This window comes from Electrophorus electricus, chromosome 17, assembly GCF_013358815.1.
Source record: "Electrophorus electricus isolate fEleEle1 chromosome 17, fEleEle1.pri, whole genome shotgun sequence".
Lineage (NCBI taxonomy): Eukaryota > Metazoa > Chordata > Actinopteri > Gymnotiformes > Gymnotidae > Electrophorus > Electrophorus electricus.
Genome location: NC_049551.1, coordinates 16,118,634 through 16,137,061, shown reverse-complemented (window position 1 = coordinate 16,137,061; position 18,428 = coordinate 16,118,634). Strand labels below are relative to the sequence as shown.

General features: G+C 40.8%; 1 protein-coding gene across 3 annotated transcripts in view; it reads left to right on the top strand.

The window, feature by feature from the left end:
* epb41l4a (erythrocyte membrane protein band 4.1 like 4A) overlaps positions 1-18,428 on the top strand; it is a 29,978-nt gene that overhangs the window by 7,238 nt on the left and 4,312 nt on the right. For 2 of the 3 annotated variants that reach the window (XM_035535206.1, XM_035535204.1), the window contains exons 2-16: positions 3,654-3,758; positions 5,443-5,494; positions 6,071-6,149; positions 6,369-6,466; positions 6,706-6,826; positions 10,001-10,088; positions 10,175-10,263; positions 10,588-10,651; positions 11,201-11,292; positions 13,914-13,991; positions 14,636-14,751; positions 15,507-15,597; positions 15,712-15,795; positions 16,126-16,239; positions 18,188-18,235. In XM_035535206.1, the coding sequence (XP_035391099.1) occupies positions 3,654-3,758; positions 5,443-5,494; positions 6,071-6,149; positions 6,369-6,466; positions 6,706-6,826; positions 10,001-10,088; positions 10,175-10,263; positions 10,588-10,651; positions 11,201-11,292; positions 13,914-13,991; positions 14,636-14,751; positions 15,507-15,597; positions 15,712-15,795; positions 16,126-16,239; positions 18,188-18,235 (1,319 nt within the window). The remainder of the gene's footprint in view (positions 1-3,653; positions 3,759-5,442; positions 5,495-6,070; positions 6,150-6,368; positions 6,467-6,705; positions 6,827-10,000; positions 10,089-10,174; positions 10,264-10,587; positions 10,652-11,200; positions 11,293-13,913; positions 13,992-14,635; positions 14,752-15,506; positions 15,598-15,711; positions 15,796-16,125; positions 16,240-18,187; positions 18,236-18,428) is intronic. The other variant, XM_035535205.1, reaches the window with a different exon arrangement.

The window sequence follows — 18,428 nt, the reverse complement described above, 5'->3', positions numbered from 1 at the left end:
TGGCACTCAGTGATGTGAACACACACACACACACACACACACACACACACACACACAAACACACAGTTAATGTGCCAGAGAGGAGCAGCACAGCCTGCAAATCGCCGGTCATCACCACACCCATGCAGCCGACAGCAGCAGATGGTAAGGTCCCATCATGTACTGACCCTGTTGCCATGGGGACAGTGAGGCATGTAAAAGGGAGTTAATTGTTTCAAAGAAAACCTTAAATGAATCTCCCCCGACCTAACCACACACTCACACAGTGCAGTAAGAGCTGCCTGTTCAATGCCAGACACATAAGCAAACACCCTCACTAGCGTAGTCTGGGTCATATTACTCATGCGTTGTAGAAAGGTGTTTTGGTTTCATGAAGTGTACCAGCATAATGATGTACACTATATGTTGCATCACTGTCTCCTGGGGCGATAACACTGAAACAATGCCGGAAATTCCCACTGAACACAAATATCCTTAGAGTTGTAGTGAGAATTTCACAGTGCTCCCTGTGATCTTGGCTGAGCCAGATGTGGCAGAAACATCGGAGCAGGATTACGGGGCAACATCTGGATAATCTGTTATTTGGTTTGGTGAAAGCAAATGAATTCAAATGAGTTCTATCTAAAACCCACTGGCACTTGCTCAAAGTGGGACATTCAGTAGCACCATGACCTCTCCGGGCACTTGTAAGTGGAACAGAAAGACAACAGATGAGGCTTGGCATCACATGGCTGACCTGTGTGGAGGATAGTCCACCTTGTTATGCTGTATGCAGCTGTGTCGGCTCCAGCATGTGAGTTTCGCAGCAGGGGGATAGTTGTAATTGGCTAATCCTCCTTACACACCTTGGATGTAATACCACAATCAGTTTTACACCAAGGATCAACATAAATCCTTTATTCTTTCTGTGTCTCAAAAACTGGCTTTTTGCTTTTGCTTTTTTGTAATATTGATTCCAGCATATTGATTCCAAGGCCACTGGATGACTACAGTCCTGTCTTTGTCTATTAAAGTGAATAAACGTTTAGGTTCAGTTTGTTTGTCTGAGGAACGGTTAATAGAGTTTAATGTCTGTGGCTTAATTGTGTTAATTCATGTAACAGGATTTTTTCTACTTCTGCTTATTTTCTCTGGAGAAAATTATTTCACTGACAGGGACAATCCATCATTTATTACAGTGTTTGGTTCTGTTTTGGGATTACATAAAAAAGCTTTCTTCTCCCATCCTCCACCTCTAACCTCTAGCCTGGCTCGTCATTAAAATGCTACACCATTAAAGCGTACTGCTAAACTCCATCTCTAACTACACATTGGTTTTGTATGTCTATTATTTGAGACAGAGGGTGAGGAACTACCATAATTCACACCTTTGCGAAAAACCACTAATGATGGCCTAACAATGGTTGACAGGAGATGAGCATCCAAATCAGTTTAAATGCTTAGTTTTATATAGTTTATTTGTTGGCTAAAATAGCCTTCAGCTCTTAAAGGAACCAGCTGACCTTTTATTATAACAAGCACCCACTTTGACAAAAGCAGAAGGAAAACAGCATCTCTAAATACTCTAAACCCATTTTCTTTACACGCTTCTTTTCCCAGTGTTATTGTAATGGTTCCACCCTGACCATCTGCAGTGTCTTATCAAAGAGGACGATATGGCAGGAATGTGTGGAATGGTTTCAGGAGGAGCTCAGCCGAGGGTTAACCGGACCCGTGCCGTGTTTCCCGGCAAGACCCTGTGCCAGTTTCAGTGCGGTTCCTCCTCACACACTGACGCTTTGGCAAAGTCTCACTTCCAGTGCTGTGCCCCCTCAGGGCATTGGGGGGGTTGGCTTTCCTAACTGACAGCAGAGATGGCCAACAACTCTAGTTACAGTATTTCATAGTAACTGAGGAGCCAGAATACTATACCTTTGTGATGGCCTTTGGGAATGCTGAAATCCTGAGGTTTGAGTTACCACTGGTGCAGCACTTCTCAAAGTTTGGCCACATGGCTCGAATAGCTGGTAAAAAAATGCTCTTGAAAATATGGTGCATATAGGTGACCAATTAACTAACCCATGAGTTCTCTCTGCAGAGAATGATCAATGGCTTTGTAGACTGTGATTTTAGGTAATTAATTGATGATCATAGGGTTTTGAGTTATCAGAAGTTTCCCTCTTGAATGAGTAATGTGAACTGCAGTGACACATTGTGGCACAATTTAAGAGAGTCTGTGTGTGTGTGTGTGTGCGTGTGCGTGCGTGCGAGTGTGTGTGTGTGTGTGTGTGTGCGCGTGTGTGCGTGTGCGTGTGTGCGTGTGCGCGTGCGTGTGTGTGCGTGTGCGCGTGCATGCGCGTGTGTGTGTGTGTGTGTGTGTGTGTGTGTGTGTGTGTGTGTGTGTGTGGCTCCAGGGGAAGATACCAGCCACAGTTCAGGTTTCTCTCAGTCCCTTCAAAGAGGTTGTGTCATTTGACTCAACATGTGTCATACGTGTGAGCTGTACAACAAACAGCACAGGCTACACATAAAAAAGATTCATTGCTATCTGACATCCTATAATTAAAAGACTTTTTAATTATAAATAAAATGTGTTTAAAATCTGTCTTATGTATTGCAGAACTAAATATTTCTTCAGCAACATGTTTGCATGTTTCTAAGTGATCATTGGTTCTGTAAGAAAAAGGTTACCTCATGAGTGTAAGAAGGGTTGGACAATAGTGTTTATAGTGGCAGAAGCCTTCCTTTTCAATGAGAGGAATGGTAAACCCAGAGCTTGACATGCAGCAGATCCTAACACACATTAAAGGAAGCATTTCATCCTTGTCACATTAATGTTTCATAACCAAGTAGCATGAGAGCAGAAAGGTTGCAGGTGCCCTTTCAGTTGAGAACACAGACACATCTGCACAGCATCTGACAGCATGTTCATGATCACTGAACGCCATGTTTAGCTGGGATGTGAGCGTCGTGTGGGATTTGTTTAGGATTTACAGAAAATGTATTCACACAGAAAAAAAGATAATGAATGCCCAAATCATTTACACAAGATAGCAGCTCTTTAAGTATGACCAGTGTTCTTTAGCTGTCATATTCAAGATTGCCTTAGTTTAGTCAGTTCATCCCATTTTTGAAGTAAAGATTATTATTTCAAATACATTTATTTATTGTGTATGGCAAAAATTCAGCAATGCTAGTCACACTCTTGTTTTACAACTCTTTAAAATGTACCTTCTTCATCTTTGGACTTTATCATTGGGTGTTCTTACCATAGTTGTTTTGTGCAGAGGTTGTTCATCATGTGTGTGGATTATGGTTGAATGCTTCCTCGAAAATGGATTAAAAGATGAACATGAAGCCAAAGGGCCTCTCCTATGTCAGATGATCTGTAAGAGCAAAACAGACAACCCATGAATAGATGCTGTTCGTCAAAGAGGAGACCTAAACTGAATTTACCTGGAGACTCTTCAGTAACCAATTAGCCGCCCTCTTTGCTCGATGTTACATTGAGAGAGTCAGTAACAAATACTACAAAGTCATTTAGCTTGTAGTATGTTTTAGGTTATTCACATTGCAGGGCTGAGAAAGGTCTAACCTGTCGTTCATAGCTATTTGCCTGCCTTCCCAGAAAACAAGATCAGTAATGGATCGTTTTCTGATGCCTTTCTCCACAGAAATCTACCAAGGGCTCTGTGGTGCTGGACCACGTGTGTAGCCACGTGAACCTGCTGGAGAGTGATTACTTCGGGCTGCGATACTGTGACCGCAGTCATCAAACCGTGAGTACCACCGTTTCGCACTTAACCCCTTCGCCCCTCTTAGGGCCCCGCTTAGGGCCCCTCTGGACATCAGCACTGGTGCAGGAGATTGTCCCAATCCTTTCATGAAACTTACAGATTTGGATAGACAGTCTCCAAAGAACCGGGCACATTATGTAACGTGTCTTAAGAGGTGGGGAGTGGCTGTGTTTGCCCTGGGGACTGAATGCTGCCCCAGGTTATTAAAGAGGCCATAAAAAACATACCAGCAGTCTTCCCATAATTTCTTTCCACCACAGAGGTACTTTTGATTGTATCCTCCAAGCTTAGATTTATTGACAATCCAGCAATGAGAGGTACACACTGTGTAAATATATCAACTTCAACAGTAGCGATTAAACAAGACAGTATAACTGGGGAAGTATTGTCCTAGCTTCTTTTTGGAACATGTGATTTACATCCATTGCTGAATCATTGCTGTGTTATTTGATATGGAAAATAGGAACTCTGCATTAATTCAGACACAAATCTCCTGTTATATATGAGCTGAATATGTTTCCTCTTTCCTGTTAGATCTTTGTAGCGACAGCTACACAGGATGTCTGAAAGAGCTTGCATGTTCACAAAGCATCTGCCAATGACATTTGCTCCAAACATTATCTGTGCAAAGGCACTATGGTTTAAGTCCCAGATCATGCTATGAAAAATCATCTCTTTTTGCCTTAATTGGCAGAACTGGTGCCAAGCAACAGTCCACAGGCTTTCATTTGCATAAATCAGCATGTTCTATAAAATACCAGCTGCAGCTGTGTGATTATTAGATAAGACCGGCCAATTCAATTAACTTATTCTAATTTGATCATGTCCAGTACTAATTGGCCTCCCTCTGTACACAGATGTTTCACCGTGTGTGTTTGTGTGTGTGTTTCTGTCCCTCAGGGTGTATAGTTTTTGAGAATCCCTATGATAGTCCTCTGACTTGATTTGCTGACACAAATTATTTTAGGCAACTTCATTTACATAAAGTCTTTAAATATAACCAGTGACCAAATCCATGATCAGTAATGGATGCATTATTCTGCATGAATGAGCCAGAAAAGTATTAGCACCAATTAATTGATCGTACACTCTCACAATCTGTTACATCAGCCTGATTTTGACAAATTTGTTGGATGTATAAACATGAGAAAAGTGTGAGTGGGAGGTGTTGCTTTATTAATAGACAATGGAATGGAAGGTGTTTGTGACCTGATTTTGGAAGAGGACACTTCTCTATTCACTTTGTCTCCAGAATTTATACTCGGTTTCTTGACACGGCATGAAGGAGTACAATGTGTGATGTGATGTCCACGTCCTCTGCTGCTAACCAAAGTCACGTCACAAGTTCGGCAGCTACACGCCCTAACCTGCTCCTGCTTCATGTTTTATTGATGGAGGCAGAATTGACTCTTACCCAATTTTACATTTTTTTTAAACAAGTCTATTTTACAGTCCAGTTTAATGGGCTTCATATAGTGCCAGCACTTGCATGACAGGACATCTCAAGGAACCTAAAACTCTTCTCAGTGGAGCATTTCAGAACTTAATAAAACTTGTTCCCTTTTGATCTTGGGAAATGCTCAAGGGCACATTTATGCTGCATGCTGAGTTCTGAAATCAGTCTTCGGGCCATCTCTAACATATATCATCCTGTATGGTTTTGCAGTATTGGCTAGATCCTACAAAAACCCTTGCTGAACACAAAGATCTGATAACAAGTAAGTATGGCCTGTCTTTCTTGCCGTAGAGGAGATATATGTGGTGATGAAAGGGGCAGGAAGCTGGCTCTAGCTCCATATCCAGCAGGATAATATGTTCTGACCCAATCATCACCCTTCTATCTCTGCTGATTAGAAATTGATTATCCCAGCATGAAATTGTGCAGTTATTTTCTGTAATGACCCCTTGATTAAAATAACACTTCTCCTCATCTTTTAATGAACCAGTTCAGACCCTACTGGCTTTAAATAATTATGAACTTGATTGCATTCGCTCTTGTGTCTGTATCTGGGTAATTATAATTGAAAATAGAAAGTTTTAAATAAATTGGCCAAAGCAATTGTTATCTTCTTATTAGAAACAAATGAATTAAATAGTGATTAAAATCAATAAACCAATAATACTGATTCATTAACAATAATATTCTTTTATTTAACTACTGATTGCCACTGCATACTGAAATAATATTTTGACATCAGGGTGGCCACAATACTTCCTGTTGATAGAAACATGTATATGCAGTAATACTTGAGATGCAAAATCCGATGATGTCTGTCTTAATGGTCATTTTACAGCTGGTCCTCCATACACCCTCTATTTTGGTGTTAAATTTTATGCTGAAGATCCTTGCAAACTGAAAGAGGAAATTACAAGGTGGGTTTTCTGTGTAATGTCTGATAATGTTCAGAGTGAATGGTAAAATAGCATGCTCAGTAACATGGACGATAGTGCATTTGGTGTCAGGCATCACACATACACGGTGAATTTGGTTCTTTGTTTAATGTACTCACTATGTAATAGGTTGTATGACTGACTCACACTGAGTCTTAGGGGATGGCGTGTGTGTCTGATGTCTGATTATCTGATTGTCAGGTACCAGTTCTTTCTTCAGGTGAAGCAGGACGTGCTGCAGGGAAGGCTTCCATGTCCCTTCAGTACCAGTGCACGCATGGCAGCTCAGGCCCTCCAGTGTAAGTTTGATTATTAACAATCTGTGAAGATTTTCTTCTCCTCTGATTTTCCATTAAAACAGCTCCTTTCTAGCTGGATGTCCAGAGGCAGTCTATTAAATGTTTGACATGTTTATGCAAAGTATGAGTGTGGTTTATGACTCTATAGACGTTGTCTAAGATCCACCAATGTGTGTGTGTGTGTGTGTGTGTGTGTGTGTGTGTGTGTGTGTGTCTGCTTGCTTTGCCTTTTCCATCAGCTGAGCTTGGAGATTATGACCCATACAGGCATATGTCAGGCTACGTGTCAGAGTATCGCTTTGTTCCAGACCAGAAGGAAGACCTAGAGGAAGCCATTGAGCAGATTCACAAGACACTCGTGTAAGATGGAAAAAAGCCCTTTAACCCACTCCACACTATACCTTCCCAATACATAATCCGTAATCCCGCTCATGACAGATTATCAGATCTATGTGTCTCTCTTTATTACTTTATCCGTGGTAATTGGGTAAGACTGATTCCCTGAATCCCTCCTTACATGGATTATAAATCTTTTATATGTAGCAAAATGCCATTACATATCTGGTGCTTCATGCAGCCTGAATCATCCCAGCAACACTTACACTGACCTAACATGTATCTACCATGTTTCATATGGAATGCAAAAATTACAGCTCACATTTTACAGAATATCACCATAAACCTCCACTTCAAAAATTGCCACCCTTTAATTTTCACCATTTAATTCTCTTTTTTTAAGTGTTACTTTGGATGAAAGAATGGGCACAGTATAGGGGGATATCAGTTGCTTCACCATGAGAATGGTGCAGGGTTGGGAATGTTGTCCAAAGGACAGTGGGAATGCATCTCTCCAGCTGCCGTCAGAGTTCCGGAAGGGCCGTGGCTGTCGACCCTACCAGTGGTGCTGGGGGACACGTAGAAGAGGACTCATAACATGCCAGCAGGAAAGGTCAACGAATGGTCAAGGCATGAATGGTCTCGTGTGGGTGTGGAGCACTGAGGTTCTAATGGAAATACTGATTAACCCAGGATTGACTTTGGATAACTAGGGGACTGGACACCTCTGCAGCAGTGTGCATGGACATCTGGGGTTTTCATTCCACTCTTCAGCTCTGCTCATCATGTACTAAGAAGGTGGTTGAGGTGATTGTGTGAAAGTGTCCCTGAGAAACCACTAATACTGGGAGAAAATGGGTAATAAAAATAGAGGTTGTAACAAAAGTGGACCTGGTTGAGCACAGGCTCAGGCATACTTGTGGTTTCCCAGATCAGAGAGAGAGTGAGACTGTGAGTTCAGTGATCCAGCAATGATAAACCTCATGGTTATTCAACAGATTCATTCACATCAGCAAATGGCTAAAGATCTGAATGCACATGGCAGAACTGTATGAAGGATGTGTACTGTATACTGCAGGAAACATTTAAAGTTGACAACAATGACTTCATGTCACATCCTCTGTGATTAATGAACACACATAATGAGTCAGTGCTAGTAATATTTTGGTGGTGACCGAAGGGTTTTGTTGTGCTTAAGATCGCACTTGGTATGTGTTTGCTTTGATATGAGTCAATATTTGCCTTGTACTCTGTGTGTATGGCTTGGTTTCATGACTGTCACGTTCATTGTCCAGCTGGTACTTACATTTCCTCTCCAGCTTTCCAAATTGCCTTCAGTTTTGAATGATTACTGGCAAGCTGCTTGTTGAGTGCCCTGTGAGAAGCTGATGAGGTGCGTTTGATGAGTGATTGGTTGGTTAGGGTAGGCATCAGAGCCGCCGGTGAGAGGAAGTGTGGCTGTAGAGTCCTCCTGCTTCCACTGTCTTAGTGATAGATGAAGTGACACTCCGCAGCCTCTCGCGGAGACATTTCATTATAGAGGCAGTCAGGCCACATGGAGGAATGACAGGGCCCAAGGAAGGGCAGGGTCATGAGATTGAGAGTCACAACCAGATTAAGTTCTGTAGAGTTCTGATGTGGGAGGATTGGAGGGGGATGTGGGAGAGAAATGAATGGGGAGAGAAACAGGGAGATAAAAGATAGAGAAAGAGAGAGAAAGAGGAAGGAATTGCAAAGATTGAGCCAAAGGGTTTGGGTCTCAGTTTGGTGTCCAGCTCTGCACGGTGCCCGGCGCCGTTATAACTGGAGACTTAAACTCGGACCCGGACCATATTCGTTTCCAGCAGAAAAAATGTATGACGGGGCATCTGCCGTCATCGCGCCACCCGGCTCGTCCCCCGCATTCCCCACAACAGCCTCTCCTTAGAGAGCGGCTGCGCACTGACCCAACCTGCCAGTACCAAGAGGGCATGCTGGGAATAGGGGAGCAGGGGTGGGAGGTGCTTGTGTGTGCCACGAACATACAGATTATACCGTAGCCCTGCCGTGGCCCCAATCTGTCTTAACCTGCTGTGTTATGGGCTGAGTGAAGAGATGTCAGATAGTCAAAAAGAGTGGATTAAGTCATGAGAGTGACCACATAAGGAGTCTCCATTACACACAGGGATCGAAATGCACCCTTTCTGTGAACGGTGTAATACTTGTGCTAAGGAAATGGGTCTCTGGAGCCTTCAGTATGGAGTGAAAAATGATGGTTGCAGGAATCTGGGTATTTCTTTTTCTATTATTTGGAGCAAGGTTTTTTGTGTGTGACCTATATTTGAGTGCATGTTAATCAGTAATAGGAAGGCATACTTTTGCAGCCTAGTAGTTACCTGAATATTTTTGAAAGAATGCTAAAAATGTCAGAGTCTACTTTTTGAGGGGAACTGAGTTAATGATTTGCAGTCATAGAACAAGTTTGAACAAACGTCTTATGTGTAGCTTGTGAAGCTAGCGATGCAGTTATTTTAAAAGGTTGTATTTTTCTGCAAGGAGACAACTAAAATTTACCATCACATCTGATGTCATAAAAGGCTAGAATATTTACATTTACATTTATAGCATTTATCTGACACTTTTATACAAACTGACTTACAATTATCACAACTTGAGTAATTGAGGGTTAAGGGCCTTGCTCAGGGGCCCGACAGTGGCAACCTGGTGGTGGTGGGGCTTGAACTAGCAACTTTGTATACTTAATATAGAATACGCAATAGAGCCTGCTAAGATAGATAGATAGATAGATAGATAGATAGATAGATAGATAGATAGATAGATAGATAGATAGATAGATAGATAGATAGATAGATAGATAGATAGATAGATAGATAGATTTGACCCAACAAATCTAAATAATTTGAGTAATATAATACAGGTCGGTCAATAACCACCTATGTGTTTAAGTGTAATGCAAGACATATCACAATCCAACCGTGTAGTCCTAATGTTCAAGTTCGGTTTATTTGTCACATACATAGTCATACACAGTACAACACGCAGTGAAATGGTGGACATGCAGTGAAATAATGTGTAATACTCAAGCTTTACTCTGGATTCCCATAGTATAGTTCATCTTTATCTACTTAGACGAGACATAACTTTCCATGAGATAAGTGACTCGGTGGTATTTCATAATGAGTGAACTTCTCTGTGCAGGGGTCAGAAACCTTCTGAAGCAGAGATCAATTATTTAAGTATTGCCAAAACACTGGAGATGTATGGCGTGGACCTTCATCCTGTATTTGTGAGTAGAAATTTAAGTAAAACATATTCACTTGAATTATATTATGTTTCTAAATTTAAATCACCTTTATCTTTTGTATTTTTTAGGGAGAAAAGCAGTCTGAATATTTCCTTGGGTTGACACCAGTTGGTGTTGTAGTTTACAAAAATAAAACCCTAGTTGGCAAGTATTTCTGGTAGGTCAATTTATTCCTACAGGATATATTTGGTTGAGATTCCATATATAAAGCCTGATTAGCATCTGTAATATTTATATATAATATACAGTATTTACTCTCTGGTTAATTTAGCACTGCAAATAAGAGTTAAGATTCTGCCTTCTGCAGATGGTGGCTATGGTTAGAAAAGTAGATTAGTCTATTTTGCCTTGAGCTTTTTGTGTGAAATATAAAATATTGTATGAAATATGAAATACTTTGTTAAATCTGAAATAATGCTTACCATACAAACACTCTCAAAATGAAACTTAATTGCTAAATTAGACCCTGTTACTTTTTCAGGCCAAGAATTACAAAGGTTTTTTTCAAGGAAACACAATTCGAGCTGCGTGTTCTAGGGAAAGATGTAAGTTACCCAGTAAGAAATATCTAGACAACAAACTAAAAGGGTTTTTTACCCCCAAAACACACATTTGCCCAACTATTAAAACCAATAATCGATTAGGTGTATGAACCCTTCTGTGCCTTCTATTTACTTTCTAAAAGTATAAGTTTCGGTGGTAAGCTTTGAGGTCATTCTCACGGGAATCCTCCTTCTGCCCTGCTAAAGCCCTCCATCAACATCATCTTGTAACATGACGAAATGCTTATTACCTAAGGAAAAATTTCCCTGCTATTATGTTGAAATTTAAAAAAAACCTATTGTTGACCCAAGACTACAACTACTATGAGGCTTCATCTGAGACTTTACTAAAATACTCATACACATTCTCCCCTAGTGACCAGATTATTCTTTATATGCAGTGAGATGGTTGGATCGCTAAAGACTTTGCACTTAGTGACCCCATGCATTCAATCCAGTGAGACCCTCTGGTGAGATCATGACAAGGACCAAGTCTTAAAACGTGAGCTCTGGGCTTCCAGCTGAGGTTTTCTCTTTGGCCCTTTTTCGCAGTGCAGCGAAACATCGTTCTTCTTTGAAGCTCCCAGCAAGGCAGCATGTAAGAGCCTTTGGAAGTGCTGTGTGGAGCACCACACCTTCTTCAGGTAAGACAACAGTGTGCAATAGGACTTTGCCATGCACACAGTGGGGTCTGCAAGAGGCAAAAAAGGTTTGTGATTTGGTATGATAACCACAAAGACTTTTAAATAACAATAACTAAACAAGACCTTGCCTACCAAAACCTAAATACTTTGGTTGGCCATTATTTAGCCCCAAATTCAAGCCAAAATGGTATTTCCTTGTGATGTCTAAATGCTTAGCTAGCTAGCTACCACCACTTGCAATAAAGGTTTCGCTGGGAGACAGACTATCTGGATGGTCATGAGGGTTAAGGCAGAGATTTTTACTGACAAGTGATTGGAGCCAGCACAGCTAAGCAGATTTCACTATATTTATTGCCATTGTCAAAATTATTTCTAGACATTACTAGACAAGCCAAGATGACATTGTGGTGATTCTGTCCCAGTGTAGGGTTTCCAATTAAGTATGAAGAGGGAACACTTCAGACATTTTTCTTTTCATTTTTTGCCATTATCATTATCATTTCACCAAGAAATGCACTCAAGATGTAATACTTCTTAGTTATCCAACTCTAACTTCAACTCCACTTCCTCTATCAACTCGCGCTCCTTGAGAAGTCCACTCTAGATCCCAGGTTTGTTGCTAAGGCCTTTCCTTTGAGCTAAAGCTGCCTGTACACTCACTCTCACTTCCTCTCAACCTTTATATTCCCAAGTGGCACCTGGTGGGATTTTTTATTTTTTTTTTTGTAATCAGACTTGAAACACAATCAAATTGTTTGACAAAAGGCTCTTATAAGACACAGAATGTATGAGGCTTAAGGCTTTCCACTGTTAATCTGTGTGTGAAACCTCACCAGCTCCAGGACGCTGAGAGCAGAAGGGTCAGGAAGCAGAGGGAGATGGCACAGGTGACAGGCTTCTGCTTGAAGTGGCAGTATTTTGACACCAGGATAAATATTAAAGGGCCATTTCATGGAAAACTCCATTTCCTTTAATGGAATGAAGAATTTTGAAATAATATGTAAATATTGTTAAAGTTTCAAAACACACTGTTTACCTCCCCAGTCCATCTAAGATGCAAAAATCATTGTTTGAAAGCATTGTTTTTCTGTTGTCAAAAGAACAAACAAAATTGCATATCTCCCCTTATTCACCCTATAAGCAATTTAGCCCCACCCACTTATATTGTGGTTGTCAGATGTGTTTCAGATCTAAGTGCTTTTGGAATGAGGCACAATACAGGGCAGCCAATCAGAACAAAGCTCATTTATCATATAACCACCTTAAAGTTGCAGTAACAGAAAAAGCCTGTTTAATTATAAGGGATAAAGAGAGGTTTGAAAATGGTCATGTACATTTTTTTTTTTTTTTTTGGAACACAAAGCCACACAAATGTTATAAGTGAACATCAAGGAAAATTATAAAATAAAATAAAAATGTATATATGCCATTTAGGAATTCTGCCCACCAGATGTCAAAGACTTTACTTTTGCTTTTAATTGATTGCAGAATTGGCATTATTTATTCCAGTTACTTGTAATCGTGTGCTGGAAGATCAGATATAAGAAGAAATAAACACTTTGTGTCAAAAGTTGTGACACATCTGAAGTAGCATCGATCTGCACTGATTGTTTCTTAGGTCAGTGTAAGCTACAAACAGTGAAAGACGTCTTGAAGACACCAGATGAGGAGTGCTTGCCAGGCTAATACAGCTTGTCTTGTGCAGAGATGAGCCAGCCCTGAATCACACATGCTAATTAGCACCAATAATAGAACAGCAGGCACTAATACTAATTCTTTGGAATGTTAACATTGTCAGCATTTTTGGAACATAATTTCTTTAAGCACATCATGCAAATGGTCCACCGTGGTTTCAGCAAAACATGGAGTATCTTGCAAGACATTTTAATGAATATGCCTACAGTGCCAATCTAAAAGAGTAAGTTATAAAATCTATATGAAAGTATTATTATAAGAAGAACATAGCAAAAGGCGGGGCTCAGGGCTTTTATTATGTGCAAGTTCTTGACTTTTTTTTTGCTATATGCTTAAGCGATGTTTTTTTTCTTTTCTTCCAGAGCTGTTCTTTAAAGCTATGAATTTTAATGACGGCCAAACGCTCTCTGTGGTGTTTTTTAGCCTGTAATTTGCCTCATTAAAGTACCATTCTGCACAGCTGGACTCTGTTTGAGAAGCTTACAGAGACTTATTTCTATATATAGCAGTAGATGTTAATTATTTTAAAATTGGTTTTAGTTGTGCAATTCAAAACAAGGCAAGTATTAGTGATCCAGCCTGGACTTGTAAATGTACTTTGTCTACAAACAATGTGCTCCAGTATCTTTTGTTAGATTTTTAGAGAATTCAGTGCCAGAGGTTTCTTGTTCTGAACAGAATAGATTAAATTGTTTAATATTTTAGGTTTACTATAGTATAATTGCAGTATAATCATATCTCATAGTACATCCCTCTTTTGCTTTCTCTTTACACACACACACACACACACACACACACACATATATACATATATATATATATATATATATATATATATATATATATATATATATATATATATATATATATATATATATATATATACACACACACACACACATACACTTGTTATAAATGTTTTGTAGAATGCCAGAAAACGACTCCAACAACTTGACAAGAAAACTGTCTAAACTGGGCTCTCTGGGTTCTAGGCATCGTTACAGGTTAGTAATAGTTATTCATCTCGACATCTATGGTGCATCTCACTCAGAACACCTGTTATACAGTGTGGGAGAGAACATCTAGTCTCTTCTGATAGTGAAATAAACGTGTTCACGTTTAATAATGTAGTCAGTTGATGTCCTTGAGCTGAAATTGAGGCTCTAGAGAATCGTCTTGAAGAGGGGGTACCTGAATAATACAGCCGTGATACAGCTTTTGCATGCAGAAGAGACAGAAGAATGCAGTAATTTGTTCATGTTTCATGGTTTATGTATTGTTTCTAATGCTCGTTTCCTAGCCTTTAAACATACAGTATGCTTTACATGCTATATATTTGTTCAGTTATCTAATACACTTGGTGTTATGCATGTAATATGGTAATGTAATATAATAATAATAATAATAATAATAATAATAATAATAATAATAATAATAATATGATGATGATGATGATGATAATATAATGTAATATTATTTAAACTATGCCCTAATCCTTAAAAAATGAGGAAAAATAAAAGAAGAAAGAAAAACTTTTTCACTGTAGGCTAATACTAAATCATAAGGAAAAGGTCCATTGAGATATTCCTAGGAGTTTCCAAAGGACGAACAGTTCTTAGTTCTGTGGCTTCTGTGTTACTTGTCTTAGTGGGAAGACCGCCCTGCAGATGGGGAGAGCTCAGTCTGTGGGCTTGCCCAGGCCGGACCTGGAGGTGGTACGTACCCGCAGCAAGACCTACCCCAAGAGGAGTGCTCAGCCAGCGGGTGAGCAGGCGTCTGACATTAGTCCCCGCTTGTGTCCCGCCACACCTTTAAACATAGCCGCCGTTCATGACCGTGAACATTTGAGAACGGCTTCCCTTCATCTGCCCAGATCTGGTTATTTAACACAGAGTGTGGGGGAATTGGCTTGAAAGACATCCGCATTCCGAAAGAAGTTCTGTGTTTGATGCGTGGAGGTGGAGTCGCTCCAGTTCCGCCCGCGTTAATTACTTCAGAGTTGGGAGATTAGGTTCGCTTCAGTTGCTGCCTGTCCCAAGCGCACGTGCATGTGCCTGCTACCAGCCTTGGCAACAAAAAGCTCATGGCACTCGGATAAAACCGGAATTTCAGCACAGACCGTGTGTGCAGCAGCAGGGTGTGTAGAAGGCCGTTAGAAAGTCATGTGTTGCCAAAGAACACATGAGCCATATTCATCTCCACCCTGTTCAGACCCCCTTTCGCCTGTTCCTCCCTCAAAAGTCAGGGCAGCAGGGACATCACTTTGAAACAAAAGGGAAAACAGATGATCCGGTAATCCCAGTTTAAGATGACTGGCCTGGATCTGCTGCTTCTGTTGTTGCTATAAATCATATCCACTTGGATCTTAGCCTGAGAAGACAGATCATGTGATATTTTTCAAGGTCCACGTCTCCAGTGACAGTGTAACTTAGTCCAAGGGCAGATGATGTATTGCTTTGTGGAAATGAAACAGTAGTCTGAGTGGAATAGCACTCATACCCCTTTAAACCGTCTTCTAGGACTGAACAATGGGAGTAGATCAGTCGCAAAGCCAGGAAATTCCCTCGGTGAAGGCCAGGCTAAAACCACAGCGTTCTCACCAGCCAAGAGGTACTGACCTAATAGGCACAGAGACTACAGAGTTTTGTGTTTGAAAGGACTACCTCTTCTTACCATTTGTTTCATAAGTATGGATGACTTTAAAGACTTTGTCATTTGTTCAAGCCCCAAACTGTCCAAGACAGAGGTCAGTTCCGAGGACCAGCCGAGCAAGCCCACTGCTCCCTGGGACACGAATGCACCACAGAGGTACAGTACTGTTAGAGGTTGTGTTTAAAGGCTAACAGTTATGATAATCCTACTTGAATGCATGTAAACATTCACAAACACAAGCACACGCCGCAAGCTAATGCATGGATCAAACAGCACAGTTGAGTAGATTTCCCCTCCTAGCTGTTTGAAAACAATGTAGCAAAATCACTCTCCGTAAGTGTTAATTAGCTATTATAGCAGCAATCTGTGTACACAAGACGCGCTTCCCAAACATGTACCAGCTGTTTGCGATATAACGCTTTAGCTGCTATTCCACGCCGTGAAGCTTATTCTGTAAGAGTCTGTCTCTTCTCCACTTTGCCCCAGAGGGCTCTACAGCTCCGCCAGCGAGCGGAACAAATCGCCCAAATTCCCCGCTGCACGCAGACGCTCGCCCTCCGGAGGCAGTGAGAACGAGGCTGCCAGCTCAGCCAGGCACAGGTGAGGCGCGCGTGTGAGTTTGGCACCTGAGTGCGCGTGTGGGGCCTGAGACTGAGTGGCGTGACGCTACACACAGAGACGGATGCGCTAAAAGGCCACTTCCACACTACATGCCATGAACATACTAGAGGCGCACGGGGTCCCTCTAGTGGAAAGTTACTGGAACAGCGCTTTCACTGCTATTGTTTAAAGACCTTGGGAACGTACTATAAAATAGTAAAAATGTTTGTATCATACTAAACTAGTGTTATAATAAATATTGTATAAATTTTCAATTAGAAACGAACAACAGAAATATGAAAAAAAGCCCTTCTCAAAAACCAACCAAACTCTTTAGACCTAGGTAAGAATGGGCTGGGCGTGGCCCTAATATTCCAATGAGCATGTTTGATTGACAGCTGACTGTCACAGACCCACAGCCAGCAAGCAGGAGAATCAGTCATACAGCCCTGCATGTAAGAACCTGCCAATGAGGTTACTGATACAAATAATTCTGAGGTTCAGGCACCAGATATGCCTCATTCCCAGGTGATGACTGTCTGAAAGAAAGCGAAACTGTAGGTTTAGATACAAACAGCTAGCTCCATTCACCATGAAAAACTGAATAGACACTGACTGCCTTTGTGTTTTCCTGTAGTTGATTAGATTGGGAATTTATTTAAATTCCAATTTGTTCTTAAATTTAGAATTAACTTATCTACAAGATGCAGTATTGGCCTGATTTGACTGAAACTGGGGAATCTATAAAATCAAATTTAGGTCTGCGTAGAATCATATATAATACACACATACACACACACAGTATATTGAGCTATGTATACAAACCTTACAACGGAGGTTTCAGTTAGACAGAGCATGCGCGAGCCTCTAGAAGAGCCACCTCCAGGACTCACACCACACAAGGCCGCTCGCTAAGTAACTTTTGCTTACTAGCTTGGTTGCTCAGATTCAAAGTGGTAGAGGGAATGGGCAAAGGGCAATTGTATGGGAGGGGTATCAGCTTTACATAAGGCCCGCCCATTTTACATCATCTTTACATAAGGCCAACCTATTTTACATCAGCTTTACATAAAGCCCGCCCATTTTACATCAGCTTTACATAAGGCCAACCTATTTTACATCAGCTTTACATAAAGCCCGCCCATTTTACATCAGCTTTGCATAAGGCCCACCCATTGTACATCAGCTTTACATAAAGCCCACCCCTTTTACATCAGCTTTACATAAGGCCTGCCCATTTTACATCAGAAAGGGAGAAAGTATGATGAAATAAATTAGTAATTTTCTGGACTTTGGAATTGGTATTCACAACACACTTTGTATATCTACATTGTGTGCCCAGAAGAAGAAGATTAACCTAACCAGAAGAAAAAATGCAGATTTAGTTTCCTTAAGTCCTTAAGGTGATTGAGCATAACCGATTAGTAAATAAATAGCAAATTCTACAAGAACTGTACTAAAAATACAAATACAAGGAGCTGAAAACTCTTCTGTTGCATCCAGCTCTGTTAAAATGAAGCAGTATGGAAATAATGGAACTGTTTTGACATTTAATACCCATCATGTATCAGTTCTAATTTTTGCTCTGTTTACAAACATTCACTGCACCTCATTCTGCTATTTTGTTGGGTTTCGCTTTTAGTCTGGGAAGGGAAGAAGGGATTCTGATAATGAATTTCCTGGATCTTCACGCTTCTGAGCAAGATCCAAGGAGATCCTGTTCCATGCTAGGCAACGATGAAAGAAACCTTTTGAATAAATAAATAAATAAATCTGCTCCCTCTGAAGCTTGAGTGCATGAAGTTGCTAATAGAGAGAGGGCGGGTTGAGGGCAGGGTGGGGGCGGGGCTGGGTGGGGTTTCAATGTGTCAAAAGTTCACAGCATCAGATTAGTGTTTGGGTGTGACCTGATTAAAGCGATCCCTGCTCCAATCATGTGTCCCTGTAGGAGAGGCCAGAGTCACGAGGACGCAGCCAACAAACAGCACAGGAGAAGGTAGGCTGCCTCATTCACTTATTTAAATCTCTGCAAAAGAAGGTGTGCAGGTGTGTTTCAAAAGAAAGGTTCATTAAAAATCAACAAAGACATGACAGCATGTTTTTGTATGACTTTTCCAGTGAGCAAATTGTAGTTCAGTCCTGATATTGATGTTTAGGGCTGTAGTAATTGTTTTTCTGTGTTTTCCCAA